The sequence below is a fragment of the Passer domesticus genome, chromosome 20, assembly GCF_036417665.1.
Source record: "Passer domesticus isolate bPasDom1 chromosome 20, bPasDom1.hap1, whole genome shotgun sequence".
NCBI classification, from domain to species: domain Eukaryota; kingdom Metazoa; phylum Chordata; class Aves; order Passeriformes; family Passeridae; genus Passer; species Passer domesticus.
The window spans coordinates 10,101,635-10,129,299 of NC_087493.1; the positions used below are offsets into that span (position 1 = coordinate 10,101,635).

The following is a 27,665-nucleotide window of genomic DNA, read 5'->3' on the forward strand; positions in this document are numbered from 1 at the left end:
GAACATGGCAGCTCCAGGAATTAAGATTATCTATACAGTCCTTACCAGCCCCTTCTATGTTCATAAGGCAATTGGTACAGCTGCTCTGTTCAAATGTTAAATAGTTGCAGACTTTAAAGGTCTCTAGGAAACACTGAGGAGTATCTTTCCAATAATCTCATTTTTGGGAGTATTGGAACCATTTTGGTTGAAATTTTCAAAGGGAATTTTCCATAGGCAGACATCTAGAATGCAAAATTTCAACCAAAAGTTACTTCAGCAAATGAAAATTGGAACTTGAATAACACCAGACAATCCTGCCAACATTCCTAAAAACAGGTAAAAATCGTCATCAAATAAAGTAATGATTTAGGAATTACTGGTATTGCAGTGAGAAAAATCAATGGGTTACATTGAATTTAGCCATAATTTGGAGCACAATCTTTGGAAATGTAACTTTGCAGCACAACAGGAAAATAGCTGCAAGCTCATTAACAAAATTAACTGCTGCAGGAAGTGCTGTGTTTGCACCCCCCTCTGCCTTAAGAGCTGCTTTCTTCTCATTTGCAGAACCAGCACCACTCAAAGCCACTTTTATCATCATTTAAGAAGTTTGTTTTACAGACAAGTGTGAAAATTGCCACGATGCAATCGAGTTTATTTCTAGAGCCTCAGCCCAGCAAACCCCACACCCTTCTGCACTTCAGCTGTGCCATTCCCTCCCAATGGACTCTGCCACGTGACTGGGATTTTTGACTTGTGGCTGCAAGATAAACACCACCAAGCTGAGCCTTTGATTCAGCATCTGTAAAGCCCAGCTCATGTAACCAGCTTCTTTCACACAATGAAAATCAGATTATTTAGAGCACAAACAGCTTCCTCCAGCTCCCCTGAGTAAGGTGTGGCAGCACAAGCAACTGCACACTGGTTCCATTTCCTCCATGCCTCAAAGAGGTTTTATAGTCACTGAATATTTCCTTAGAGCTTTCAAGTTGAACTGAAAAGTTTTTCACTGCTGCTTCTCTCATAACATTTAAAATGCTTTGATAAAAATCTTTCTGGCCTATATGACACCCATTCCTTCCAGAAACTCTGCATTAGAAATATTCCTTTCAGTATTTTGAGTATCTGCTTCTATGCAAAAATAGAGTTCATCCAAGTTTTAATTTTTGATCTAATTAGACAAGTTTACTTTTATTATTATAAATACTGGAGAGTAGCATATACCTGTACCTAGATCAAACTATGCAATATATACAATAAATGCAATAGGCTTCTTATTCCAACTGGAAACTTGCTGAAATGCAATATTAATATTGCTTATATAATTATAGATGATATATTAATATATATTTATATTAATATTACTTGTATAGGAAGCAGTACCATGAACAATGAATAACAGAAACTTCTGGCTCATAGCAACAGACTATGGCAGTTCAGAAAAAAGTAAAACTCTCATCAGGGCAGAAGATCATCACAATCCTTTCTGCTACCACAGCAATGAGGTAATTTGCTTTCTGGACAGACAATTACTTTTTTAATGTATTAGAGATAACTTAGAGCTCATTTAGCTTTTTATTTAATTGCAATCAGCACTGGTGTCTCTGGAAAAAATACAAAAGAATTTATCCTTTATGGCAGCAAGAAACAGTAATAGGAAGAACAGTAAAAGCACAAAATAGGGGATTTATCTTAAGCACCAACAAATACCTACACTAAAAGGCAACACAAGTAAATTTTAAAAACAAAAATGGCTTAAAATGAGCTCTGTGGGAAGAAATGGCAAAATATAGGATCAGTTTGTGGCCCTACAGTGCTGCTTCATCTACTGCTACCAAAAGCCTTCAGAATCTGTCTAGATGGTTTCAGACAGGAGTAAAAATAGCATTAAAGGTCTGTATTTAGGCACCTGAATCTCTCTTCTGTAATAACTCTACCACTTCACACAATTAGGAGTGGAGTTAATGAATTGCACCGAAATAACATGAGCAGAATGAATGTCACTGACATGTTCTTTATGCCACTGCATGGAAAACATCTTCAGGAGTTAGGGAACTATAAAGCCAGAACAACAGGATTATAATACAACTAAAGCAGTGCAAATAACAATAATGAAAATAACTCTGAGGTTCTTCAGGTCAGCACCCTGGAAATAAAAATCCAACGAGCACATTCAGTACATTCAGAGTTCTGCTCATGTTCAGAGGAAGCGGGCAGGATTTCTACACACATTACCTAGAGCCACCTCTAGTCCCTGTCCTGTGAGGTACAGAAGTGTCCTGTGAGCTGAAAAAAGGGAATTTCAGTCTGACATGTGCAAAGCCCAGCACTCTGTAGCAGTCAGACATGTCGGAACTTGTTCCAACATTCACCAGTGGTTTTGAAATGCAATATTCAGGTGGAGATGTTTGTTGGTTTCATCATTTTGGAGCTTTGTGTTTTGCCTTGCACATTGAAGTGGAAAGGGAAGCGGGTGAGAGGAAACAAAGTTTAAATGAGTTGGCAATAATTAAAACCAAGGCGTTTTCTGCAGATGTGGTGTTTTTGAGTTTTTAATCACTACAACTTCCTTTACCACAAACAATCTTCCTTATTCAGGAGGCAGCCTATGGGTCAGAGCCCACCCGTTGTACTAAAGAGGAAATGAGGATGAAAAAAAATAATTGGTCTTCAATTTTATCCCAATATTTTCCACTCATCTTTTAAAAAAAGAGGAAATGAACAGACAGCCAAAAGCATAAACTCCCCACAAGGCAGAAGGCACTGGATGTACCAACACACCCAGGAGTTCTTCATATCATCTATCTTCTCTTACAGAACTTTATTACTGAAACAGGTATTGAAAAAAAAAATCATTTTAGCATGAAAAAATCCATGGCTTTTCTGTACAAAATAAATGCAACTTTCAAAGGTTACACAAAGTACAGAACTTGATTCTACATTCTGAGGAAGAATGTGCAGTGTTCTGTTTCATTTAGAAATATGACAGAATGATGTAAACCTCCTTGAAGAGAATGTCATTAAGTACTTAGTGATGCTGTAATTAGAAAAATCATAACATCTGATCCTAGATAAAGTTCAGTGAAAAGAAAGATTATCCAAATAACAAGTAAAATAGGGAGGATTATCTCAGGGCACAACACCTTTTTCCCCAGTATGCTTCTTTATGAGAACCCACAGATGGAAAATCCTAAAATAAAAAGCTAATAAGAGTTATTTTTTTCTTATAAATAAATTGTATTAAACAACTCTTATAAGAGTTATTTAATAAGAGTTACCTTATCCTGAATGTTTAAGACAAGCTTTAGTTAATGAAGCCCACATCTTTTGTCTTAAGGAAAGGTAGATGTCACCTTGCTGTCTCCAAACCCTACTTCAATTATTTTTATTGTAGTAATTTTATGCAGCAATTTCCTTTAAGAAAGATTTTGTGATCATTATTTAATGCAATTAAAAAGGAAAAATAATTAAAGAAATACTTAATGTGGTTTAAATCTTCCCAAAAGTATATACTGCAGGAAGAAGGTTGTAAAATGATTCCTCCCAATCATTTCCAAGGGAGGAAATTGTTCTTCAAAACATGACACCTGTGAGGTAATTTGCATTAGGTGTAAATATACAAAATACACCCTGGTGTATTTAAAACATGCTTTAGAAATTATAAAATATTGATATTGCTGACTCCCCAAAGAAGCCTTTAGGTCAGATGAATATCCATTTCCACAGATGCTTCTATCTTGGAGCAATCCATATTTAAGAACACCTGTTACACATTCTGCTTGACCTTAGTTTGAGTCCAAAGTCCACAAAAGGATGTTACATGTTTATTTTCAGCACATAGCAAGAGAGTAATCAAAAACCAAGGAAGTCTGAATTTTCCTTAGTGAATTTATATTAAAAGTAAGAAGTCACTGTGTAATCAGAATGAGCCCAGCAGAGCATCACAAAACAGGAAAATTTTAAAAGATGTCACACGTGTGAATCCATGAAGTTTGAACATGACATTTTGGGGAAAACTTCAAGTAAATATCATTGAAGAGACACCAACTTCTTTTCTCTGTAGCTTCACAAAGTCTGATTGGATTGCAATAGTTATCACCTCAGCAGAATGTCTGAACACCAGGAGGAGGGAATCTTGATTTTCAAACATTTTATGCTTCAGACATAGTTTTAAAATTGAAATATATTTGCATGATTGAAATACATTACAGTCAGTCTTTCATGAATATCAAACTCCAGTAACCACAATCATTTGATGGTGTTATTGGCATGTGGAGGCCATTTTAAACACAAATTTAATTACAAAGTCGTGTCACTTGGGCTGTTTCCCATTCGGGTTATTTGATTAAATGTAGAACAGACCTAGGCTGACATCGTGACTTTGAAACCTCTGTGGTTTTTTTCAGAAATACCAAATTAAAAAAAATCTTTAAGGAAGCTGCCTAATAAAACACAAAGACACAGCTGAATTCCAGCAGATCTGGATGATACACATAGTAAGGCCCAATTACCAAAAATGTAAGAATAATACTCTCACATGGTCAAAGAAAGAATTTTCATATTCTCCAGTGCAAAAAAAGAAAAGGAATCATATCTTTTCCCCTAAACATACTCCAATGTCACCAATTCTGACAAAACCTTCACACAATTGCTGCTTTAGTTTCTACTCTCCAAACCAAGACAATTTATTGAAAACAATATATTATTATATTATATATAATATATAAAATTAACAAATAATAAATGTATAAACCATAAATTACTTCTATATTATTTGTATTATTATTTATATATACTTAAAAATTGCTTTTTAAAGCCTCTAATGACAATTTCCTGAAGTGAAATCTAGAAATGTTTTTATAAGTATCTATATTGGGTAGCCTTAATTCAGAGTTACATTTTCCACGTGCTGAAGAATGTACAAGACTTGATAGTATGCTAATAGTTTGCAGTAAAAGGGAACTGAATATAAAAAAAAATCTGCTGACTAGAATAATTAAGACTAGTTCATGAAAATATTCCTCTGGACATTAAAAAAATCAGCTGATGGTGGACAATCAACAGCTGCATGTAATCACCTCTGGAATATAATCTCATTTTTCCTTCTGTCTGTACCAAAGAGCAGAACCTCTTCAGATCTACTCAGTCCCTTTAGTGGAGCAAATTCCTGCTAACAGGTTTATGCAAACAAATTGGATTTGTCATCCAAGACATGACAGTACTCAATTAATGTCTCTTCAATAGCTGTTGGATAAATTAATTCTTGTATTAAAATTAACCTCTACAGGCAGCACTTGCTGGGACAGGCCCGGGCAGCTCACACTGATCTGTGCAGAGCAAGGGAGGCACAAGGAGAGCTGTGAAAATTAACTAAGGAGAAAAAAAGATTATTTAAGTTCTATGCAAAGAAGATTTTAATCAACTTCACATCCAAAATAAAGCATTTATCAAAGGAAAATCTGCTAAGCTATGTGCCACAATAGGAGGACAAAGCATTTAAGGGGAGATGGTAAAACCTGGACTTCAGAATTAAAGACACAGAATGAGAGAAGGTCACCAACAACCTCACTGAACACAGGAAGGATGCAAATTAAATAGAGGTACAGAACTGAATTTAAATGGAGGACAGAGAAGTAACATTCAGCACTATGCAGTTCTGCTTTATGGCAGTTTAATAAAACCTCCCAGACACTGTCTTTTCACACCACAAAATTACAGAATCAAGAGGATCTGATCATTTTAGCCACAAGAAAAGAATGATATGACTCAAACTAGTGATCTCTGTAAGCAGAGCACTCTCTGAGGGAGGGAGGAAAAAACAGTCTTGCTATTTTCTAACACATGGCAGAAAGGTGTGACAGGTCCCAACAAGCACAAGGTACAGTGACATGAAAAAAACAAGTATTAAATGATGACTTTCATAATTAAAAAAATCTATGTTTCCAGACCAAAAGGAAAAAAATCATCTTAACTTTTAAATGTAGTTAATTTGTGAAGTTCAGGGGTGGGAGGGAAAGAGCCAATCCCTTTGGCCTAGAGGAAGGAGCAGCTCAGCTCTCATTCATCTGCTGATTTCTCCAATTGTGCAATTTCTGTTTCAGCTCTCCCAGGGCAGGTGAACAGGTCTGTGAGCCACCAGCTCACAATGCCAGCCAGGAATTGTTCAAGTTCACTCAATCCCATCAACTATCTCAGAGTTAACCATCAAAGATATGCAGAATTCAGGCATTGGTTAACAGGCAGATAATCAACAGATAAAAATGGCTTTAGGCATTGCTGCTCTTGATCTGAAGCCAAGCTACAGAATATGCCAAAAATCTGCTTTAGAGATGCAAAATAGTGAGAATTGCTCATTGAAGAAATGCAAATGTATATTCATGTTCTCTCACACGCCCAGGTATCCTACCTGCTGGAGACAGAGGATTGCAATTTCATAACAAACAGAAAGGTGTTCATTGTGACACCGCTACTGAGTCACCTCCTACAGAGCCAGAGAAAACAAAAGGAAATCACGTTCTTTATTTCTATTGCCCTCATTCTCACTCCAGCTGTTTTCTCACTGAGGTAGGAGACAGTGAGGAAAAGTTTAGTTGTTTTTTAAGCTCTTAAATGTTACTGGGTGTCTCCAAGATCATTCCCAGGTGCAGTGATTCTCCTTCAGCATGCCCAGAGCAGGGCCTGCTGGAAGCATCCAGCAACAAGGCAATCAGGGAGCAGATCCAGCTGACATCCCCTCTCCTTGAAACAAGAAGCTTTGGGAGTTCTCAGAGGGTAGCACTGTTGAAATTAAATAACAGAATTAATGAGAGGCAGAGTGAAAACCTGCACAGTGTGTATGGTTTGGGAAATAATTTCCTGGGCTACTCCAAAGTTAAAAAGTTGTTCAAATCAGAGTAAGGCAATTTGCATTTAAGAGTAACAGAAAAGAGAAAGAACCTCAGGGATTAATTAGAACCTGGGAGATTTCTCTTGGTGGGCAAAGTTGGAGACTTTTCCTACCTGTAGATCAATAATAACAACAGCAGACAATATCACAGTGCTCCCAGTGGGCCCACAATATCAGGGCCCACTGGGAGCACTGCTCTTTAAATCTGGCTCCCAGTAACAATCAGCAGGACTAGGATTAGGAATAAAATTTCTGAAAGTACATTGAGACTGCATAAAGTCAAAAATCCAGGTCAGGAGAAGTTGCAAAACAGTGGAAAGTGCAAGTCTGCAAATTAGAATTTCAGGAACAAACCAAAAAAGCTCACTGCTTCACAGGCATTTCTCAACCTTCTGCTTTTTGTTTTAATTTTTCCTTCTTTTTTTTTTTTTTTTTTTTTTTTTTTTGCCCCTCCACCTACTCTGGTTTATCAGACTGATTGAAGCCAAGCCTGAACTTCTACCACAGAACAAAACTTCATTCAAACATTCCCAAACATCTTCCAAGGCCAGAAAACTGAATGACATGATTATTCTGAGGACAGCAGAGAGATCATTCTTTTAAGAACAGAAGTCCACCCTGCCACTGGTCAGTAGAATTGTGACCAGGCCAACTTTTCTCAAAGTTGTGTCAGAACTGTTGAGGGGCTCTGGACCAAACTGAAATATGATAGCTCTTAGCACTAATTTCCATAAAACAAGCATACTGGATCAACTTGCCTTTCTGGTTTTTTTGGCATCTGACTGCAAAATTACATTAACTGATGGATATCAGAACAAAAACAACTTTGGATTTATCATTTTATTGTGCTTGAAATGTGAGTTAGGTTAACTGCTACTCAGGTACTATTAAAGCTCCAATTTAATAAACCCCAGTGTAAGGATGATCAGATTTCAGAAGAGCCCTAACACAGGTGGGGTGAGGAGCAGGTACACATCCCACCACTAAGCAGCAGGTTGTTTGGCAGACATTCCTCAGCCAAAAAAAGTGTCTGTTGGAGTTCAAAAAGTTCAAAAGGTGTTTAGTTGACAAAGAGCAATAATCCTAAAACTGTGTGTTTTGTTCAGATACCTGCAGGAAATACCTTCATGACAGACCAAGTCAATCAACCTCTCCTTTCCAGAAACCTCTGGCACATTGAAATAAGTATCACAAGAGAAAATGTCAGAGATGTGGAAACAATAAGGCTGATTTTGTTTAATATTGCTGATAGGAATACAAACTCAGTTTTCAAGTTTACAAAGGAATATCTTTGTCAGTAATATTGACAAATTAACTAACTGCCATAACAAGTATATATATACATATATATACACAACAAGTATATATATACATATATATTGTCTTTGGATAAGTAGAACATATGCACAAACTCTCTCTGAAGAACGCTGCCCCTAATCACAGAAAATCATATAAAACCAAAGTTATATAGATCAGAGAAAAACTCACAGAATATTCCTGACAGTTTATTTCACAGGAATAAAAAATTGAATTCTAATAATGTTTCATTTTACAGGCAGACATAGAGAGAACCATCAGCTGAACTGTAGGCAGTTCATCAGTGGTAACAACCCACACATTCCCTATGGTTTACAGTTCCTTAATTATTAAAAGCAGATAAACCATAGCTGTAGCCAATCCTTTGCAGCTTTTCACATGACTTAGAAAGGCTACATAAAAAAGGCATTCTCCTTTAGATTACAGACATTAGCCAAACCTATATACTTATTTGCTAAAGAGTATCACTGTTGTAATGAGATCTGGTTTTCTGAAGAGAGAAAATAAAAGGAAGAAAAGAAGTTCAATCAAAGCTCCCATTCAGTGCAAGGATTAAAAATAAAGGAAAAGAATACACTGGTTATTGCTTTGCCTCCCCCAGCCCCACTGTGAAATTTTCATATCCTTTTAAAGATGTATCCGGAACTCTGTCAAAGAAAAACCCAGAAATGCACACAAGAAAAAAGTACTCACACTGTTTGGGTGTTGAATGGCAACTTCGTGCTGCAGCCTAACCCGCTGTGGCATCATCACATCATCCTGGAATAAATAGCACACTGTTACTGAACATAAAAAGGGTCACAGAACACTACTGACACACTTTAGAATATGTTGCTAAATGAACATCATTTTACTGGCTTGCAGTCAGAAATGCAAATGGAACAGATATGAAGAGACTTCACACTTTTTGTGGATTAAACTGGGTGCTGTTGGAGCTGGAAGTGATGGAAACTACTACGTGACAACGGTGCTGTGATCTCAACACACATCCACAGGCACCCACACATTTCACATTTATTTCTCAAGAAACTCTCCAAGTCTTTCACAACTGCCCCGGCAGCACTGGCAGTGTGAGGACAAGGAACTACCCTCAGTTAAAGCCATGAGATCTGAGACGTAGCAATGGAGGAAATGTCCTCTGTAATCTGGCTGTGCCCTCTTCCACTGAAAATAAAAAGCCTTTGGTTTCTAGATCTAAAAATATGTCATGTTTCATGGGCATAAAAACTAGTACTTGTGAAATGAGAAAATTCTAAGGAAAAGGAAAAAAGGGAAGTACCCACACTCATAGAATGCATTAGCATTGACACTGGCTTTAAAACACACCAGCTGGATTTAAATTTTGTGTTAGTACTTCTCCCACTTGCAGCATAAAGATCTGTTCTATTTACATACAAAAGGATGGGTTGTTTTGTGAAAAGTCAGTAACTTTGCTATCCTGCCTTGAACTGTTAGGAGAGATTCCTTTCAAAATTATATTATTTCCTGTTCAAAATTAAATCCTTTCTAGACAGTGTTTTACAGTTTATAGAAAATATAGCACAATTTTTCTTCCCTAAATTTAGGCCCCTGAGGTTTCTCCCTATATTCTTTTCCATGTTGGTGCCATATTTCCTCCTTTTAAAGAATCAGTTGCTTTTAGATTCTTGTTAAAGCTAATACAGCCTATTTCTTCTCTGAGTATTTCCAAATAAACTTAATCAGGCAAACATAACTCAAAGGAGCCCTGAATTCCTACAGACACCCTTTTAACAGTTCCTCAAACTGAAATAATTCTGATTTTCCTATTAAAGCACAAACCCTCAATATTGAATTTCCAACCACTTTCACATTAAAACTTCCCTTCAAGTCAACAGAAACAAAAAATATATTAGTGTTTAAATATCTACAGCTTGAAGAGTTGATTGACCTTGCTGTAAAGGTGCCCCTATAGTTTTATCAAAACAATGCATGATAAAAAATGTTTCAGAAGTAGGTCCAACTATTTAATACAATTCAAGGTTAAAGATAAAACAAAATAATAATAAAACTGACTCCTATCACACATAGGTTTATAAAAGATGGGAGGACTATGTTGTCAAAAGCATTTTTCTGTATTTTGCATTTAGGATATGTTCAGTAATAAACATGACAGCTGTTCCTGATTTTCAAAGCCAATAGAGCAAAAACCTCTTCTGATTTCCCATGACTTCAAAACTACAATAATATTATTTACCACCTCATCCACTTTATCAACAGAGCACCAGAATTCCAGTATCAAACAAGTCTTCCCATAAAACCTTTACCCTACTTCCCACAAGAAGAACCATAATCCTATTTCTTTACTCCAAATGCAGAGCTGATTTTTGTAAATTAAAACCTGCTTTTCATATAAGCAATAGCAGATATATTTTAACTGAACTGTGTTCACTCCTTTACAAGTTGCTAAGGATCCTTAGATGTTTTCTTGGTAAATACCCAAAGGAAGGGGGGAAAAAAGGGGAAAAGGGGAAAAAGGGGGAAGAAAAGGAAAAAAAGGGGGGGGGGAAGGGTGGGAAAGGGGAAAAAAGGGGGAAAAAGGGGGGAAAAGGGATAAAAAAGGGGAAAATCCACCAAAAATGCAGGAATTTCAATGCTCAGAACAATGTTGCCCTCATCTTTTACAAGAGACATTTGCTCTTTTGCTAAAAGATCTCACTGTTCACGATCCCACACAACAGAGAGAACTCTCACATTCTCAAAGATGAAAAATAATATACTTGATTTAAAAAGGTTAAATCAGCATGGAAAGCATTCAAACCAAATCAAAATAACCTATGCACCAAAGAGGTCGATGTCATGTTTTCACAACCACCCAGTTTGGCAGGAATGGCCCCGTTCCCCTAAGAAAACACTGGGTCAGTTTGATGCTGTTGGCAAAACTCACAGATCTGGGGCTTAGGCTATCAGAGAGCATCAGCACTCTGTAAACTCCAGCTAAAGAGGGGGCACTAGAACCACAAAAAACTTCGAAATGCCTCTTTTTATTAATACAGCTTTGTTCTCTAATGCTGGAAAACTCTATGAACTCTTACCCTGGATGACCTTTATTTCTTTTAATAATTCTGTCTCATTTTTTTATTAGCAGCTTTACACACACTCTGCACTGCTGGATGGTTCTGAGTTCATGGAAAAAGAAAGAAATATGGGGGGAAAAAAAGAATATAATAGTTTAGGACATAATCTCAAATAGTATAATAATGAGTAATATAATAATACTATATATAGTATGTACTAATGCTACATATAATACTAATAAGTAATATAATAATGAGCATAAAATATAAATCACACCCCAGACAGAAATGAGATACAACCATCATTCAGCTTCTTTGGATTCAGGTTGGTACCAGAAAAGTAACTGCAAAATCCAACTTTGACAGATTCCTCACTATGTGTGACTGGAAAGGTGACCTTGCATTCATAAATGCATTTATAGGGAAATAACCTTAGGATGGATTTAGGATTGATATTTAAAAACCAAAATAAATCCGAACGAGTAAAACCAAAGCGATTGCACCACAAATTAAGAGCACCTTAAAAAAATTATGGAATTTTAACAACTTTAGTATTAAATAAATAAGGTGGTAAAATACTTTACCCAACAGTACATGATGAACCACAAATTTTCTATCAAAGCTGTTGCATTATGATATTGAATCCAGCAAATGTGTTACCAGACTTCAGTTTCTACAGCAGAGTTTGATAATATTTTTTTTTTTTTTTGGTTTAACACTGAGAACAAAACCTCAGTAATCAGGCAAACACTTTCCAAATTATTTTTCACTCATTTCAGACAGGAAAAAGAGAGCCTATACAAAAAGGGAAGTATATTTAGTTTGTTTCTGTTTCCTAGGTGAGAGTAGGGAAGATAACAGTAGCAGTGACTTACATTGAAAAATAATTTTAAGAAAACAGAAGTTTACAATAAAATCCAGTTTTCTCTGTTCACATGGAAGTCTCTCATGATTGTCCTCTAGCAGATATACAGGATGAAGAGAAATTTCTTCCATGGAAAGAATAGACAAAAGAAAAGAAATTTAAAATAAATGCTAAATAAATGCATGCCTTTCTTAATCTTGGAATATAAAAGCTGGCCTCTTCAGCCAGGCTGTGTGGATCACATTGGGCTCCTGAGTGGTAACTTCATCATCTTCCCTTAAAAATTGGTGCTTCTACACTTGAGAAAGTAAGACAAATACATAATTCAGTGCACAATACACATCTACTTTTTGCAACCAAGGGCAAGTTCACAGAAAACAAAACATTATAGGTCAGTATTGAGGTGCTTCCTTAAGCTGACATTACAGACTCAGCATCTCATTTTGGACTTTTCCAAAGTCCTTCATATTGGGCTTCTCAAAATGAAAAAAAAAGGATTGGGAGTCGATACACTCCACTCCCATAACAACAGCACCTTCTTCCCATTACAGCTATTAAATTCAAAATACAACCAGCAGCAACAGCGGGAGGAATGCTTCACTCACTGAGCAACAATATGGCATCTCCAAAATCTTTCAATTCATCAAACGGTCCATTCATTTATCCTGCACCTGCTCAGACTAGAGGGAAAATCTTTGCTATTGTTCAGTTCAGCTCCTCGAAGCAGGAAAGTGAAATGCCTGGGACCTCCAAACACGGGCCTGTCAACAGCTCTGCTGAAGGAAATAGCCTGATCCCAGCAATTCTCCAGGGGCTGGTGTTTGAACAGCCCCACACTATCAAACTCATTGGGGCCAGGCACACAAATGGCACCCACAAATCACCTGAGACTAATCATCTGTCAGTACTTGCAAAATCGTAAGGAAAAAATGGTACTTTTCTGTTTCTGCTCCCAAATTAAACCGAGAAAGAAGGGGACAACAAAGAAAACATTTCAAATTTAAGAAGCCGACTGCATTGAGCACCTCCTTTTTTTTGAGGATAGCAACAAACAGGTCTACATGGAAAGATCTATGTGGTGCTCTTATGAGCCTGACAATCTTTTTAATGGAATCTTTTAAATAAGCATCACTATTAGTTGGTCGGGAAACTTTTGCTGTAGAAGCAGCTCCCACCTCAGTGCATTTATTCAACAAATGCAGACACATGCCTTTCCATATCTTGCTTTTCTGTGCTCGCTGGAGATCACCTTTGATTATTCTGTCACAGTTAGATCACTGAAAAAAATTATGTGTTTGCAGCCAAGTGAAGCAGGCAACTCACGGGGTGTTCAGCAGCAAATTCAGTAAACCCAGACAAGACTAAAAGCTTCACCAGTGATTCCAAATGTCCTCTTTAACTACTGAATAGATGAAGACACATGTAGGGAGAGGTTATGGCAACCAAATTGTGAAGGTTTGCTTATTTAACATTTCATACCAGAGAGAGGCATTTAATCTGGTTTAAATACAAGCACATCTTTACAAAACAATTATAGGGATGATGCCTTCAAGCACTCGTATTTTGACCTTTTGGGGCTCATTAGTGCTCAGGAAACATGGACAACTCTTCTGGTAATGGAGTTCACCACTACATCCACACCTGCTCTTTGTTTAACAGCTTATTTCAGTTTTTAAATCAGGGGATAAGTTCCCAAGGAACGGTATGTTAAACAACAACAGAAAGGAGATACATGAACTCTGATCACATCTTCACTTCCTAAGAAATACAGACTAATTTGAAAGAAAGGAGGAATATTTTAGAAGTTTATTAGTGCCTGTAATGTATAATGGCAACTAAGAGGAAATCCATGCTTCCAAACCCAGGAAGTTACAGAGGCTGGAAAAACAATCTGTTTATAACTGAGTGTGCCTGACACATCTGGCTAGAAAAGGTCCAACCACCTTCCTCCAAGGCCTTTAGCAACAACCCCTCAACGAGGTGGGTTTCAACTTGAACCTCAAGGAACACATGCAATTTGAAATAAGGCAATTATGCACACAGCAATTAAGAATTACAAACTTAAACCATGCAAACAAATCTCCCACACCAAAAGGCACAGGTCAATTCCATCACAAGAATGACAAATCTGCTGTGGTTCACCCTCATTTTTGGTGAATAAAACTTACCTGTGTCCCCACGGCATTTTTGACTATTAGCAACTGACACTATGGCAAAATGGTTTAAAGTCATGTCTTTGAACTGCCTGAGAATCTCTGAAATTGTGATATGTTGCCAACAGAGCCTTTCAAAAGATTAAAACAGGCATGTTAAGTTCTCAAGTGATTATAACTTGAGACACTGCAGGTCAAAAAAGGACACATTTTATGTTTCTTCTTTAACAGAAAGGAACTCTCCAACAACACACTGAATAAACCTGAAATAATTGGAAACTACACAGATTATTAGGATGAAATGAAAGTATGATCCTTTTTAAAGAAATACAGTTTCAGACAAGTAGAGGCATGTTTATGTGCATGTCAATGAAAACAGCAGTTCAAAGCAGAATTTTTAGTGTAAGAGTTCTGCTGTGCTGCAAGTGGGTAAATGCTTCTAACAAAGATGGCACCACCCCAGAGAAGTGACAAACTACAGCTACAGTACAATGAAACTTGCAGATAAAGTCAGAACTGCAGACAATTTGAAGAAGAAAAGTTAACAGTGGAATATATTTGCAAAATTAGCCCTCATTTTCCCATATTATAAATGTTATATATGAAAAAATCGTTAAGTAGCTTCAATTTTTCTACTTGTTTTCCCAGAGGGGAAAAAATGCCTCAGTAGCTTGGAGGTGAAATCTGTAACAACAACCACAGTAAAAAAACTCCACAATAGCTGTTAGTCCAACAGCTGCCACTTCATACTAGAAAAGGCTGATCAAATTCTGACAGTTCTGAGACCTGTAACCTTTTTTTTTCCACATTTCTTCCCAGTTTGTTGTCCTCAGAAATCTGTGTTGAGAGACATAACACGAGCAGCTTGGCTCCAGCTGGAATGGCAAGCAGAAACAGCCTTGCTGGAGCCAGCATTTCCAAAGATGCTCCCAAATCTGCTCATCCACTCATTTCACTTCACAGAGAAAACAAAGAATGCACAAAAAGCCAGGAATGCATTTCCCCACCTATTTGTAATGTGCACAAACAGCCCCAGCTCCATTCCTCTCCACATCCACCTGTGGCAAACCTGAAATTGTGGCTGCACTTCTGAAGGTCAATTCCTTGGCATTACTGCAGCACATTCCAACTGGCTGATATCAACATTCCTTCCTAGAGAGCTGGATGCTGCGCTGGTGACTGAAATGAAGAAGGTAGGTGCTGTGTGGAAGCAGAGTTGTTAAACAGCTGGCAACATCTGGGTCCCAGCTACTATCACACAAAGTTTACTGACTACAGCCAAAACACTGAGCAATTTTTGGACTTGCAGCAGTTTCCACATCCATTTTATTTGCTCTGATCTGTTTTCAGCAAAACATGGTAGGCACAAAGGGAGACAATAGAAAATACATTTAAGTAATGCCAGGTATTTAATATTTCTTTTGTAACAAGGCTTCTGGTAGTCCAGAATGCCTCTGATTTGAAGAAGCAATAGAAATGCATAGAACAGAAAATCTTGGTAACTTCTCCTAAGCTTATCCACACTATAAACCATAAAATCCTCGACTCGCTTCAAGTAATTCTTGATAATATCAAATATAAACTTCTGCTAATGACAGTATTGCAGAAATACAGTATCATTACCAGTTATATCCCATAATAATTGCAATTTGCTTCCCTGATGTTTTGTTTTCCTGCAATAGTCAGCCAACAGAAACAACACAGCAGCAGGAAGATTTTAATATATGGTAAATAACAAACTGTGAATTCTATAGAATCACCATGAAAATATGAATTAACTTCATTTGGAGAATTTGATTTTCCAGTTTACTGCTAGTGATTGTCAAACAACTACATCTGTCTGGATGGAAAAGGAAGACTAACCCATCATTTACTTCAGTACATCATGCTATACCTATTTGAGACAGAAGATATGAAGCTTCACGGGACAAGAGTAGATTAATTTCTCATTCATCTACTCAGATAACTTCAGCCAGGTCAGATACACACATTCCTCATCCTACAGACTCCCTGGAATGCCCTGTGCAATGTAATGCAAGATTAGAATACCCAAACTTTGCAAATCATATGTTCCCTTGGGTTTTTTTCATTTTAGATATGTAAGCAGCCTCACTGACTAACAATATATCACAAAAATCACAACATTTTAACATATGAACAAAAAAAAATTTCTTCCATCAAGTTGATAAGGCAGGTAGGGTTTGCAAACTGAAGGATTTCCCTAATTAAAACCTGAGAATGGCTGTAGAGTTCACTGCTCTCACAACACTTTTTAACAAGCACAGACAATCACAATATTCAGTTGACTTGTAGCTGAAAACCAACCCTGTCAGCAGCCAGTTCATCCTGTACCACCCTAACCCATAGCTCAGTTCCAATTCAGAGGGGAGAAAAAAATCAATCTTCAGGTGAAATTACAGGAGATCAGTGAGCCTTGAAGGTCCTGCTCTTCTTGCCTGCTCCCAGCACTCGGCCCCACTCCTGTGCTCAGCTGGGCACCTCTGTGAAACCATTCCTGCATATTCAGCTGCACCAAGAGAGATCCTTATCTGGGGGTTACCGAGCTGAATGGCTTCACAGAAGATATCCAACAAAGGACAGGGAAAAAAAATTCAGCTTGGAAGGTGAGACTTCGCCTATTTTACATCAAAAAGCCAGTAGATTAGCTCTTGGTTTCTCATCAATACAATTTTCTGAAGAATGTGGGAAAGAAAAATCCTCAAAACACCTAAATAGCAACCTTGCCCAGCCCTGTTCACAGCAGCTTGTGAAATCTGATATAATCAAAGAATGATGTAAGGCTTTCTACAGGTTGGAATACAACTTTACAGCCATAAATAGCAACCAGCACATTAAATAAACTCCTTTAAGCAGGTTGTCCTTCAGCAAATCAGCAACTCCATTAAAAAGGAAAGGATTATATTGACAAAACCAAGTTAGACAAAAAGCATTAACTTACTGAATCCAGGAAGCAGAGATAGGTTCCTGAGCTCTGAATTACTGCTTGATTTTTAGCATATCCAACTGTTGAGAAAGCAAAGATAAAAATATGGAGGAGTTTTTAGTGTTGCATCTTTTAAAATCTTAATAAAGTGAGGAACAAATGAAAGAAAGTACCAAAATCAGTATCACATGAAGTACCAGATTTTTCCATATTTAAAGCAAGGTAATTTGTGAATATTGAAATAGGAGGCCTATGTCAGTCATGCTCTCTGAGTGACTACCAGAATTCTACAATCAAGTAGAATAAGAGTTCTTTTGCCAGCCATCCCCAAAGATATAATATGTAATGTGTATCTTAAAAAGGAAACAGATTTAACTGGGCTCAAAGGTTCCCTTAGTTGTAATGCACGTGCTCCTTGGCTATTTTGCTGAGCTGTCCAAGTACAGAAAAAGACTTATGACTGCATTTCTTACTGCCTCAAGGAACATTATGTCACCTCCCACCAGAACAGGACTAATAAAGGCTCTTCCTTATAACCGTGTTATTTTTTCTCATGTACTTTAATCCTCACCTCAACTTCTCTTCACCGTGGGTTTTTGGATTTATTATTTTACAGGATGTTTACATTCTACCTTTTACAGACCTATGAGTATGGAATCTCATCTACACAGTAAGTCTCAGTCTCCTTCCCACTGGCAGTAAAAAAGCAGCTGGCAGGGACAGGAGCTGCCCCAGCAGCAGAGCTGGCTCCTGGCACCAGCAGTGGGAGTGGGAAACAAGTGATGCAAGTCAGCAGGCCTGGGCACGCCAAAGCAGCAGCCCCATCCTTTACCCACCCCTAGTAAAGCAGGAGATAAAAGAACAGCACAAAAATGATGGCAGAATTAAGTTTGCCCGACTTTAAACACTTCAGTACTAGCAGAAGGCACAGCAGCTGTAAAGCAGCCTGGACTTACATTTCAGTGCTGTCATTAACACACACTAATATTTCAACAACTTTCAGTGGATAATAATGAATTACAAGGAATCAAAAATGTAAGAAAAGAGTGAAGGAGGCTTCAAAGCAGCTAGAAGATCGAAGTTATATTACTCTATGAACTTCCTGAAGTATTTCAGATCTCATTTTCAAACAAACCACTTTAAATAAAATCATTAAATATCCAGTATTTGTTATGAGAACGAGTTGGAAAATATTTCTTGCTATGTTTAAGACAGAAACATCCTGAAGTTTTTCATATACCAGATACCTTTTAGAGGAAAGAGAGAGAAGAAAATACACACATTTTTTAAATTAAGAACATAAATATAACTCCTCATAGAAGAAACTAGGTATTAAAAATTCTTTCACCACAACAAATTCTGTGTTTGGCATGAGTAAAAAAAATTCTTTAATATTACTCTACTGAACAAAATGAAATGTTTGTGCCAGGTCTCTGAGTTTTGTAAGGCCTGCTTACTTGGTGAAAAGAGCCTGTTACCATGGTTACAGCCGTAAAAACTTAAGCCTCAGTGAGATATTAACATTCCTTACTCTTGGAAAGAAAAAGGTTTCCTTTTTTTAGGCAAGTGACCCTTTCTTTTTTTCCAAGGTTCCCCCCCTTTCTTTTACATGTTAGAAAAGAATCAGAAATAAATCCTAATCTTGTGTAAATAGTTGAAGATGTGAAGGCTGACTAGTACATTGTTTCTGTACCAAAGCATCTTCTTTTAAAGGCAAGACTCCTTCCAGTTGTACCTAGTCCTTAACAAAATGAAAGTAAATCACCAAAAGCAAACAAATCCTATGGATGTCAAGTAACCTGCTTCTAAAATTTAACAAGCATGAAGCAAAGATGTCCTTGTTTTAATGGTGACCTGAGAGTGTCTCTCACATGGATAAGCCTGGGTTTGTTTTTTAGCAGAACTATGCATTTCACACTATTATTTAAATTATGTATTTAAATAGTGCACAGCCCCTCCCACGCCCAATTTATTGAAAGATCTGTTCAGTCTCCAGCTACCCCAACACTGAGAAATGCATGCTAAACCAAAAAAGAGTCTGACATATCCCTACTGGCACAATGGAATTCACAGCTGGAACTCAGTTTTAGGTTCAGTTTCCTGAAGTACAAAGGTGAACAGACATCAGAATTCTAAAATTTAAAAAAAAAAAAACCACACCAAAAAACAAAACAAAAACCCCCCATCCTGCTTGTGTGTCCTGGCAAACTAAAACCTAGTTTATACACAATTAATACAACACTGTAGTAGCAACAAGACTTTAGACATAGCAAATGTTTATAAAAATGGCAAATATGTTACACAACACGATGGTACTAGCAGAAACATTACTAACTATCTTAAGTATCAGAATTAACAACCTCTGGGATTATATACAATTTAAGAAATTGTAACCTACGTAGTTTCTTGATCAGTTTCTTGATCAGTAAAAGGAGTCAGTTTTGAAAAGAAACTGATCACCCAATAGCAGAGGGGGGAGAAAAAGAAGAAAAAGTTACAGGATTATGTGTAATTCTTGACATTGCTCAACTCCAGCTGTATCAGTTGCCCAAAAGAGAAAAATTCCCTCTAAAAACCTTGTCTGCCTTTTGTCATTACCAGCCCAATAGCTCTAATATTACAAGCTGCACTGTCAAAACAACACCAGTTCATGCTAAAGGTATTAAAATACTAAAAATATTTATAGTAAGGGTTATGCTGTGTTACTTCAGTATTGCTATGTCTGACAACTATTTAAAAACAGATGTAAAGCCTACAGTCAGGAGAAATGGCAGTAAATAAACCAGGGGCCTCGACCAGGTTGCAGATGAATTCAGTGCACAAACTCCCAATTTATTTGCATGTTTCAACAGGGGATGAAAAGCAAACTTTCGGAAACAGAAGTGGGCTTTTGCATAAGCAGATCATTTGAGGAGACTCTAATGAGCCTGAGTTTCTTTACACTTCAAACAGAACATGCCGTGAAAAAAACAGAAACTGTCCAAATTCTGTGTTACAGTGTTTCCAAAATGTGACTTTTAAGAGACAACTTCAAAGACACAAACTTGGAAGCAACAGTTCCTACCTGTCTATTCATTAAAACAAAGTCCAGAGTGACAGAAACATTGGTCACACAGCCCCAGTACAAAATGTGAGCACACTGCTCTTCCTTTGTGATCTTCCAATTTTACTGTCACTCAACAACAGCTTCTCCAAAAACCGACTTCTATTTCTGTTTTACATTTTAGGAAGATTTTGTGCTAAAACCCCCCCAAGCATAAACCAACCAAAGCAAGCAAAAGAAAATCTGTCTAAAGAGATTTATTTGTAATCTGCTGCAGTGGGAGATAATTCATATTAGCATGCAAATGAATAGGGGATCACATCATACACCTGTCTGACAGCTCACTAAACATATTGGTTTAGCCCTTTGAGTGAACACTTGGGACTTCAGTGAGAGTTTTTAGCTCACATCAAAACTTCTGAAACCTCTGTTTTGATTTGATCATCGAAGCAATATCAAAAATATATTCGTTTTCTATTTCAGGGTCTATTTTACTGGACTGAAAGATATGCATTTACTTTTAAAGTCCTTATGCAAGGAATTTTTAATGTATTTTTTATTTTAGAACCCATCTCCTGAAGATAAATCAGATATCAGAAAGCCACAGTAAAATTGTAAGCATTAACAACATTGTGTATCCTACAATTAAACAAAATTCTTTTGCTTTTGCAGAGTAGAGCACACAAGTGCTAAGCCAAGTTCTTCTTTCCTTGAACACATAAACAAATTCTACAGAGCCCAAAGCAACAGGGCCAAATTCAAATTGGAATGAGTTTTCAAACAGAGCTCTAGAAAACAATGTGGGTTTTTTCCATTGCAGTGGAAATGGCTACAAAGACACTTTTTAAAGTAAAAATCAGAAGGTGCCTGCAATAAGAACCAAACTTTCACAAAATGAAGCTACATACCGCCTCGAGGCTGAGAGGAATTGTTGGTTCCAATGATTACTGAAACACCAACTTCTTCCAACTTGATCTTCCATTTTTCAATTATTTCAGCTGAACCATCCTAGAAAAAATAATGACACAGATGCAGCTATTTTAATTTGTGTGTTGAAGTGAGCCAATAATTCTTGTTAGAGACAGAATTTACTTGGACAGTATTTTAAAGAAGGTCTGAAACACACCTCACTGGCATCATTAAAAATTGACAGCTCCATGGTTCCTTTAAAATCTTGTTCCCAAACTGACTTCAGGCATTCATCTAACCAGCATTCACTGTTGTGAACAGGCACAATGATAGACTACAAAAAAAAACAAACAGAAATCCACATGCATGTCAGGAAGCATATTTTTGTTTACTCACTGTATATTTAGTAAAAAGGAGAAGTAGCAGATCCTTCTGAAACTAACTTTCACCAAAGAATGCATCTTAATATAAAAGTGGGCAAAAAACCTTTATTTTCATTACAAATATATTATTTGCTTTCTTCTCTATCAAGCTTATTTTTAAATTAAATTAAACAAGATGGTTTTTGGTAGAAGTCCAAGGAAATAAGACAGACCCCTGAAGCAAACCCACAAATGAAACACCTACAACACCACCCTGACCTGTTTCTTGTATTCCTGCATTTCTTAAGACACTCCTCACTTTTGTCCTCCATTAATACATCTTACTCATCAATTTCTCTTCAAGCCTATTTGGAGATGCTCATACATGCAGCCAAGATTTTAAAAATTGTTCCACCTCCAACTGCTCTAAAGCACATTGGAAGCTGATCTGTGATGTAGCTCCACACTCTGCCATCCCAGCTTTCCTCCTACAGCCCCTTGGTTCAGAGGTGCACACACAGCAGGAAAACATACCTGAAAGATTTGAAAATTGGTTAGAAAGCAGAGAGGAGGGCTTTATCTGTTCAAGTTTTACTCATCACTGATCTAATTATCCCTAAAAAGCCAACAACCCCCAAAATTCTTTCAGTGTCTCAAAGGAGAACACATTTCCTTCACAACGTGCAAAGGCCTGAGAAATCAGCTGGTGGTACACTGGCTGTGTTTGCAAAGGGAGAGCCAAGGCTGTACCTCCTAAAATTACTTTTAGATGGGGAACTTAAGGGCCTAAGTAACTCCTAAAAAGTCTCATGGGACATTTCAAGAAGTCCCTAGAAACACAACTTAAACTCCTCATGATGTGGGGTAACCACAAACGCATGACTGGAAGAAAGAGAGGATTTGTTCCTATTGTGAGCAGGAGAGAATCCTGAGAAACAAAACGCTGGGATACTGAAATGGAATTATTCACAATTTAGTGCCATGTGAACACATGTACATTGTGCAAATACAGGTGCAGCCATCGGAAGGCAGATTTTTGGACACTGAGGGATGTGCACACAGGTACAACCCAGTCCTGTGTAGGGTACAGTGATTGACATTTCACAAACAAATAAAATAGCCAACATCTGAAATGAATTAACCTTCTGATTTTTGGCAGGATGATGGAACAGTTCTTAAAAGAAGTGGGACAAAAGCTCTCTAAACTTTTAAGTAAAGTAGGCCTTTGATTTGCATTTTAGAGAGATAAATAAAATAGGGAGAAAAAAAAATGAAACTGATTATCCAATAATTACAACATATAGACAAAAAAGATTACTTCAAAACTGTCTCAGATAAGTACTTTGAGACTAAAATAAAAGAAAAATTCTGCGAATCTGAAGGACTATATTCAACTTACTCAAGATTTTAATATTTTTTATGTGGACATGGCAATTAAGTATGACCAATCAATCTAACATATTCATTAAAGAAAAAAGGGTTCCACAATTCTTCCAATGACAATATAAACTTGTGCACTTTTGCACATCAAGAAAAATCAGTTATTTTTCAATTTGTTTTCTGATTCACTTAGTAAAAATTTGACTAAGCCATCACCAACTAGCTCGCCATTGGTTTGAAAACTGGAACTTCTTTGCTTTTTTTCCGTGGTGCACTCCTGTTTTAAGTCAGGGCAGCAGTGCAAAATAGCAAGATGATGTTTGACCTCCCTGTTTAGTTTGAACTGAAAGCAGAAAAAAGTACTTTGAGGGCAGCACATATAAAACAACCCATAAATACCTGATGGCACTGAGGTGCTCTGGACTGAACTGCTCATAATACATTAAAATGCTCCTAAACACATTACTGTGAGCAAATTCTACTTCCACAGAACCACAACCACCATGCAGAACTGGACATCTGCCAAACTAAGGCCCAGAGCTGATGATACTTCTGTGTAAAACCTGAAAAATCAACAAATCCACGCAAATAACTGTACTTAGCAATAGGATTAACACTTCAGAGTATAGCTGGTGTTGTTTACTAGAGTTTTCTTGGGTTCCACCATTGCTGTTCAGCTCACTGGTGTTCTGTGTTTAGTTTTAGATTGAGGATAAATCAACAATCTAGACTTTCATTTCTCCCTCCTTCATTACCAGATTTGTACCCTGGGTTAAGAGCTGCAATTGGACAGTCATAAATTGGCTTTTAATGTTGTGTGACTGTACCAGAATAACTCAATCTCCTTGGACCATTTAAAGAGGGGGGAAACATGAACCAGGACACTCTTTCACTCACAGGTACAGTCTCATAGCAAAAATACCAGCTGGTACTAACCTCCAGAGACTGTGTCTGCTTCTTCTGTCCCAAAACAAGATCAACCACACTGCTGACAAACCCTCTCTCCAGGGTCAAACCCCAACCTTGCTAAGGCATCCACTAAAAGCAGGCATAAGGAAACCTTGAATGGTTTTCCCAGTGTTCTTTTGCTACAGTTTATGCCAACTCCTACTTCCCAATCCCGGCACAGATGGTTATTCTAGTTCTCCTTGCAGCAGCCCTTCCTGTGTTTGAAGACTGCTACCAAAACAGTGAACCATGGAGAGTGTAAATCTCTTAAAGTAATTTTGAGTATTGGAGGCATAAATTGCAAACAATATGCTTTTGGCATTACAAATCATCTGAGTGATCTGAGTCACAATTACCATTTCATTAGCTGAGGTTGATTTATTTACAGCAGCATCCAACAGAGGAGTTTCATGGCCTGTGAGCCAAATATGACTCTTGAAACAGAGCCGTGAATCAAACCTGGGCTTGAGCATTGCGACACGACCTGTTTTTCCCTGAACTCCACACATTCTAGACAAATATTACATATATTTCTGTATTTTTATATTTCTATTTATATAGCTACATAGGAGCAGATAGAGAGAGATGTCGTATATTTAACTTTATTTATGTGTTTAATTTATAGATAAGTGCGCACATAGAAAAAAAAATTATATATATATATATATATAAATTTTATATATATATGTGTATACAGTGCAGTGTGTGTGTGTATATATATATAAAATATATATATATTAAAAAAAAATATATATATACACACACACTGTATGCACATATATATGCATGTGTATATATATATGTATATATGTATATAGGTACGGGAAGTAAGAAAACCAGGAAGTGTTGCAGGAAGATTTTACGGCTTTGGTTGCCAGCCCCGTGTACCCGAACCTGCCGGCACCGAGCCCTCCGGGAGAGCTCTCCCGGGCCAGCCCCGGCCCCGCCCGAGCTGCCGTGTCCGCCCCGGGCACACCCGGCCCGGGGCACCCCGGCCCGGCCCGCCGGTCACGTACCACCTGCACGGGGGGCTCGGGGCTCCCGCCGGCTCTCCCCGGCTCCGCCATCGCCGCCGCCCCGCAGGGAGGAGCGGGAGGAACAACCATAGAGACGGAGGCTGGAGCGGCCGGAAGAGGCTCTGCGGGCGGCGGCTGCCGAGCCCCGGCCCGTGAGGGCACCCCGGCCCCGGCCCCGGCCCCGGCCCGTGAGGGCACCCCGGCCTCGGCCCCGGCCCGTGAGGGCACCCCGGCCCCGGCCCCGGCCCCGGCCCCGGCCCGTGAGGGCACCCCGGCCCATGAGGGCACCCCGGCCCGTGAGGGCACCCCGGCCCGTGAGGGCACCCCGGCCCCGGCCCCGGCCCCGGCCCGTGAGGGCACCCCGGCCTCGGCCCCGGCCCGTGAGGGCACCCCGGCCCCGGCCCCGGCCCCGGCCCGTGAGGGCACCCCGGCCCCGGCCCCGGCCCGTGAGGGCACCCCGGCCCCGGAGACAGTCGTACGGAAAATCACGCTATGAAAAATCATTGTCCAGAAAAGAGACATAGTGCTGCAACTTTATTCGAATAAAGGGAGAGGCCACACGCCCTTTTCCCTCTCGAGGATCTCCCTTTTATCCCACGCTCCCGGCCGCTCGTTGCCCTCGTCCTTTCCCAGTGCTGAGGTACTGGGATGGTGCAGCCTTCCCGAGTCGCCTGCCACGCGTTCCTCTCCGTAAACATGTCATTTTCCCCCGGTGCTCAGAAGGTCAGGCTTGTGCCGACCCTCATCAATTTCAGCTCTGCAGCAAACCTGCTGCTTGTTAATAGAGACACTGAGATACATTTCAAAGACGTTAACACCCATGCCTTCACTCATCGAGTTGTTTGTTAAGACATTAGCACACATCTCTCTCACACCGATTCCTCAACTGATGCTGACCGCAAGCACTTGCCCACCTGTTCTCTAAGCTAAATCCTGTACATTTTCAGCAGTGTTACGATGCTTTTTCAAAGTTCTTTCCCACACCCGTATGGCCTGCTTGAACTGAAATTTGTGGAAATTGAAACAAATTTTGTTTCATTGTTTCATTGCTTTGGAGTTGTTCATCATGCATACTCCTGGAGAATGATAATGGTAGTGCCAATGTTCTCTAATCTCTCCACTCTGTGCTTTTCTTGGTCTGAAGTACTGCAGTGTTCAGTGCTTTTTTAATTAAAAAAAGTTTCTAATAACTGGTGGTAGTGGTGCCATTGTCACAGAGTCATGGAATGTTAAGGTGTTGGAATGGAATGGACCTTAAAGATCATCCAGTGCCCCCCCTACCATGGGCAGGGACACCTTCCACTGTCCCAGGTGGCTCCAAGCCCTGTCCAGCCTGGTCTTGAACACTTGTGTGGATGTGACAGCCACAGCTTCTCTGAGCAACCCATGCCAGGGCCTCCCCACCCTCACAGTAAAATATTTGTTCTGGGTATCTAACCTGAATTTCCCCTCTTTCAACTTGTACCTATTACTTCTTGTCCTGTCACTGCAGTTCCTGACAAAGAGTTCCTCTCCAGCTTCCTTGTAGGCCCTTTCAGATACTGGAAGGCATTTCAAAATATGCTGAAAAGTATTATTGATCATTTATTAACTGAAATTATGGTTGTGCAACCACTTACTGCCTTGAAAGTATTCACAGCTAAAAGGGATTGCAGCACCAGGCCCTGTACAACAACCTATTCAGAATTTTTAAAATTTGCACAAAGCAATCTTTGTTAAGCAAAATCCCGAGATTATCCCTTGTTTATTTGAAGAGCCTGTTAAACAGCCAGACAATTCAAGGAGCAAACAGAGCAGAGTTATCTTAAAATGTTGGTTGGCACACAAATCTGAGAACTGAGGTGAGGAGAACAGCCAAGCAGTAATTCACCCTCGGAATCTATTTCAAATTATCTGCACAGCTTCTCACCGTCCAGCCTGAGTTTAATCTCTCCATGAACAGCGCTGTTAAATATGATCATTCCTGTTTCTGGCGACAAAGGCTGCTGGCACTGTTATGTTGCCTGCGTGCCTTGCTTTATCTAGGAAAGTGTAGCAGAGTATTGCTTTACTCACCCTAAACCAAACAAAAGTCCTAGTCAGGGACAGCGCCTCATTAAGCGAGGCAAAATGCAGACAAAGCCCTTGCTGCCTTCCCTGAGGAAAATACAGAACCAGTCAAACCCACCAGAAATGTTTTCTAAGTTATATTATGTAGCTGACCACAGAAAGTAATTAAATACAAACTTCTGCTTAGAATGTGATTTTTGTTTGGGGTGGGTTTGGAAAGACATTTAAAGGCTCACGAGCATGTGGAACCTATTCAGCGGGATTGTCAGGGCAACCTACACAGCTAACACCCGTTGTGAGGGTTCTTACCTACTGGCTTTTGAAATTCCAGCAGGCATTTCTGTGTCCTTGGGCAACTTGGGAAATGAAAGTTTCCAAAGTACAGTCAACTGTTTCACTGCCCATTCCACTTTCATGTGGGGCAGAATGGAAAGAGCTCTCCCAACACTGGCACAACAAACTCATTAAGAAGCAAGCAAAGATGGTTTGGTCCCAGTTCTACTGCCAATTGCTCTGTGTTAAAGATTTTTCACAGTGGTGGGGGGCAGCTCACAAAGCAGTCCTCACAGCTGAAAGTATTGCAACCTCAGACATTTCTTATCAAATTATTGTTTGGCTTTTATTTCTGACAAAATAATCTTTTGAGGAGTATTACTGGGAACTAAGATTTGCAATTTCTGGAGGCTTTAGCTGTCAAATAGAAATTTTCCTCATCTTAATGGAAAAGCATAATATCTAGAAAGTTAGTTATGGTTTTTTTCACATGTAACTGTCAT

The 27,665-nt window shown here is 38.7% G+C and overlaps 1 protein-coding gene across 9 annotated transcripts in view; it reads right to left on the minus strand.

The window, feature by feature from the left end:
* B3GNTL1 (UDP-GlcNAc:betaGal beta-1,3-N-acetylglucosaminyltransferase like 1) overlaps positions 1-24,947 on the minus strand; it is a 99,117-nt gene extending 74,170 nt beyond the window's left edge. Inside the window, exons 1-6 of one of the 9 annotated variants that reach the window (XM_064395959.1) lie at positions 23,276-24,374; positions 21,776-22,030; positions 21,352-21,468; positions 21,134-21,233; positions 17,198-17,262; positions 8,879-8,944 (exon numbers count right to left, since the gene is read on the minus strand). In XM_064395959.1, coding sequence (XP_064252029.1) covers positions 8,879-8,944; positions 17,198-17,262; positions 21,134-21,233; positions 21,352-21,468; positions 21,776-21,796 — 369 coding nt within the window. In that variant the 5' untranslated portion in view covers positions 21,797-22,030; positions 23,276-24,374. Of the gene's footprint in view, positions 1-6,388; positions 6,619-8,878; positions 8,945-11,238; positions 11,323-12,095; positions 15,209-15,245; positions 15,315-17,197; positions 17,263-21,133; positions 21,234-21,351; positions 21,469-21,775; positions 23,082-23,275; positions 24,375-24,840 lie in introns of those variants that run through there. The other 8 variants (XM_064395957.1, XM_064395960.1, XM_064395958.1 and 5 more) reach the window with 8 other exon arrangements.
* Between the last annotated feature and the right edge of the window lie 2,718 nt (positions 24,948-27,665).